At 38.3% G+C, this 1,920-nt stretch overlaps 1 protein-coding gene across 1 annotated transcript in view; it reads left to right on the top strand.

The window, feature by feature from the left end:
• The window catches only part of LOC122087415 (mediator of RNA polymerase II transcription subunit 12-like), a 25,352-nt gene that overhangs the window by 7,477 nt on the left and 15,955 nt on the right, over positions 1-1,920 (top strand). The window contains exon 5 of the mRNA XM_042656543.1: positions 327-395. Within this exon, the coding sequence (XP_042512477.1) occupies positions 327-395 (69 nt within the window). The remainder of the gene's footprint in view (positions 1-326; positions 396-1,920) is intronic.

A 1,920-nucleotide genomic window follows, 5' to 3' on the forward strand; every position in this document is an offset into this window, starting at 1 on the left:
TTTTTTTTTTTTTTTTTTTTTTCATATGATTTATTTCTTCAATGATTGTTGAAGTTGTGCATGCACATTATTTGGAAAATTGTTCTTCTTGAACTGTTTCAAGTTTACACACAGGTATGCGTGTTAATACTTGTAGTGCACTGCGTTTGGTACAGATGTATCCAATAAAGCTAGTCATGTGATATGAACTTGGTTACATTTGCACATGTGCTTGCATGCATGGAATGGATGCATACTGCATAATACTTGTTCCTTTCAACCTTTCTGTTATCTGCATTGATTGTGATTCTCACAGTTTACTTGATGTTGCTTGTTGAGTTTGCCAGGAAGCTAGGGAGATATTATTATCTCAACTTGGAAATTTTACAAAGCCTGTTGTCCTAAAATGCAAAGAGGTACTTTGTTTAATGTGAAGAGTTACCTTGGTATTTTGTTAAAATATTGATGTTTTGTCATGTTCTGATTTTATTTCTAGATCTGATTCTGCATGCACGCTTTGACGCTTTAGACTAAATTATATTTCCTTGGGTTAATGTTACTCTTTCCCACACCTGTTTATCCTTTTAATATATGTCATGCTGGATTTACTCTTGCAATAGCCTGCTTCCAAGCGTATCTTATATACTTTTAATCTACTGGGTGGGGTGGGTACAGTAATTCTCCCCTTGGAGGCACCAGCATGGTTCTAAATCTCAGGTCAAAACCAAAATTTAGGTCGAAATTTCCAAAACCGGGTCGAAGACCAGGTAATTTATTTTTCCTGGGCTATTGCTAGAATTTTGGGTCGAAATTTCTGAAATTTGCCTAAATTAGGGTTGAAACCATCTAAATTTCGGTACCGAAATTTAGAACTATGGTCACCAGATCGTTAGACTAAATGCACATATACTACATGTGCCAATGCTCCCGAAGCAGTAAATCTTTACAAGGGAAGACTCCTGAGAACCAGTCTGGACCTTCCTACGACATCCTTGGCCAGCTCATCTGCCGCAGAATTAGAAGATATAGGCTTCTAGGCGTACAGGCAGTTCACCCGAGAGCCCAAGAAATGATATGTTTAATAATATGACTGAATCTACGAGGCCTTTCTGCTGAATGCCTTGCTCAACAATGATATTTTTTGAGTTATCAAGACCAGCTGCAACTTAAGGGAAGGCATTTCATCTCTGATTGGATTTTCGTCTTCAGACTCGGGTTGCCGAAAGAGGAGCCTTCAAATTCAGTTTTACAAACCCATCAGGGGGTGTATGCCAGATAGCTCGTCTCCTAGCTTTATGAATACTTGACTTGACCATGTTTTCCCAATCAAAAGAAAGAAATGTTGTGGAAACTCTTCTGTAATTTGGCTATTCAAAGGCTGGCATTGGTCACGTCATCCCCCTCTATGCAGCTCATATCAGTTCTCACGTCTTGTTTAGTTCTAGAAACATGTCCATTATAATATTTTATCTTTAAGGAAAACTTAATATGTAGACAAGCATGTATATCCAATATATATCATAGCCATTAGGCAATTGTTTTTAATATGAGTGGTATTTTTCTTGGAATTTTGTACCTGTTATTTGATCAAAAGGGATGCCATGGGTTGAAAAATGGTCCAGTTCTATCTTGGTCCCCCGGGGGGGGGGTGGTTCTCCATTGTTCAACATGATTACAGTGGGTGTAAAGAGGTCTTAAAATCTTTCATTTTCTTTGGGAGTGCTATACCCCCTGATCCCTCTGCTCCTCTTTTTCATAGTGATATGCTACCTACTCCCCCCTTTAATGTGGTATTCTAATTTCCTAAGGGAGGGTTAGAAAACCTCATGTAATCCAGGATCGCAGGGATTAAAGACTGAATTTAACAATTTCCCAAATAGAGCACCCTTGATTTAGAAGTAAATAAAATAACAAGTTGCCTTTTTTTTTGGGGGGGGGGGG

This window comes from Macadamia integrifolia, chromosome 8, assembly GCF_013358625.1.
Source record: "Macadamia integrifolia cultivar HAES 741 chromosome 8, SCU_Mint_v3, whole genome shotgun sequence".
NCBI lineage: Eukaryota > Viridiplantae > Streptophyta > Magnoliopsida > Proteales > Proteaceae > Macadamia > Macadamia integrifolia.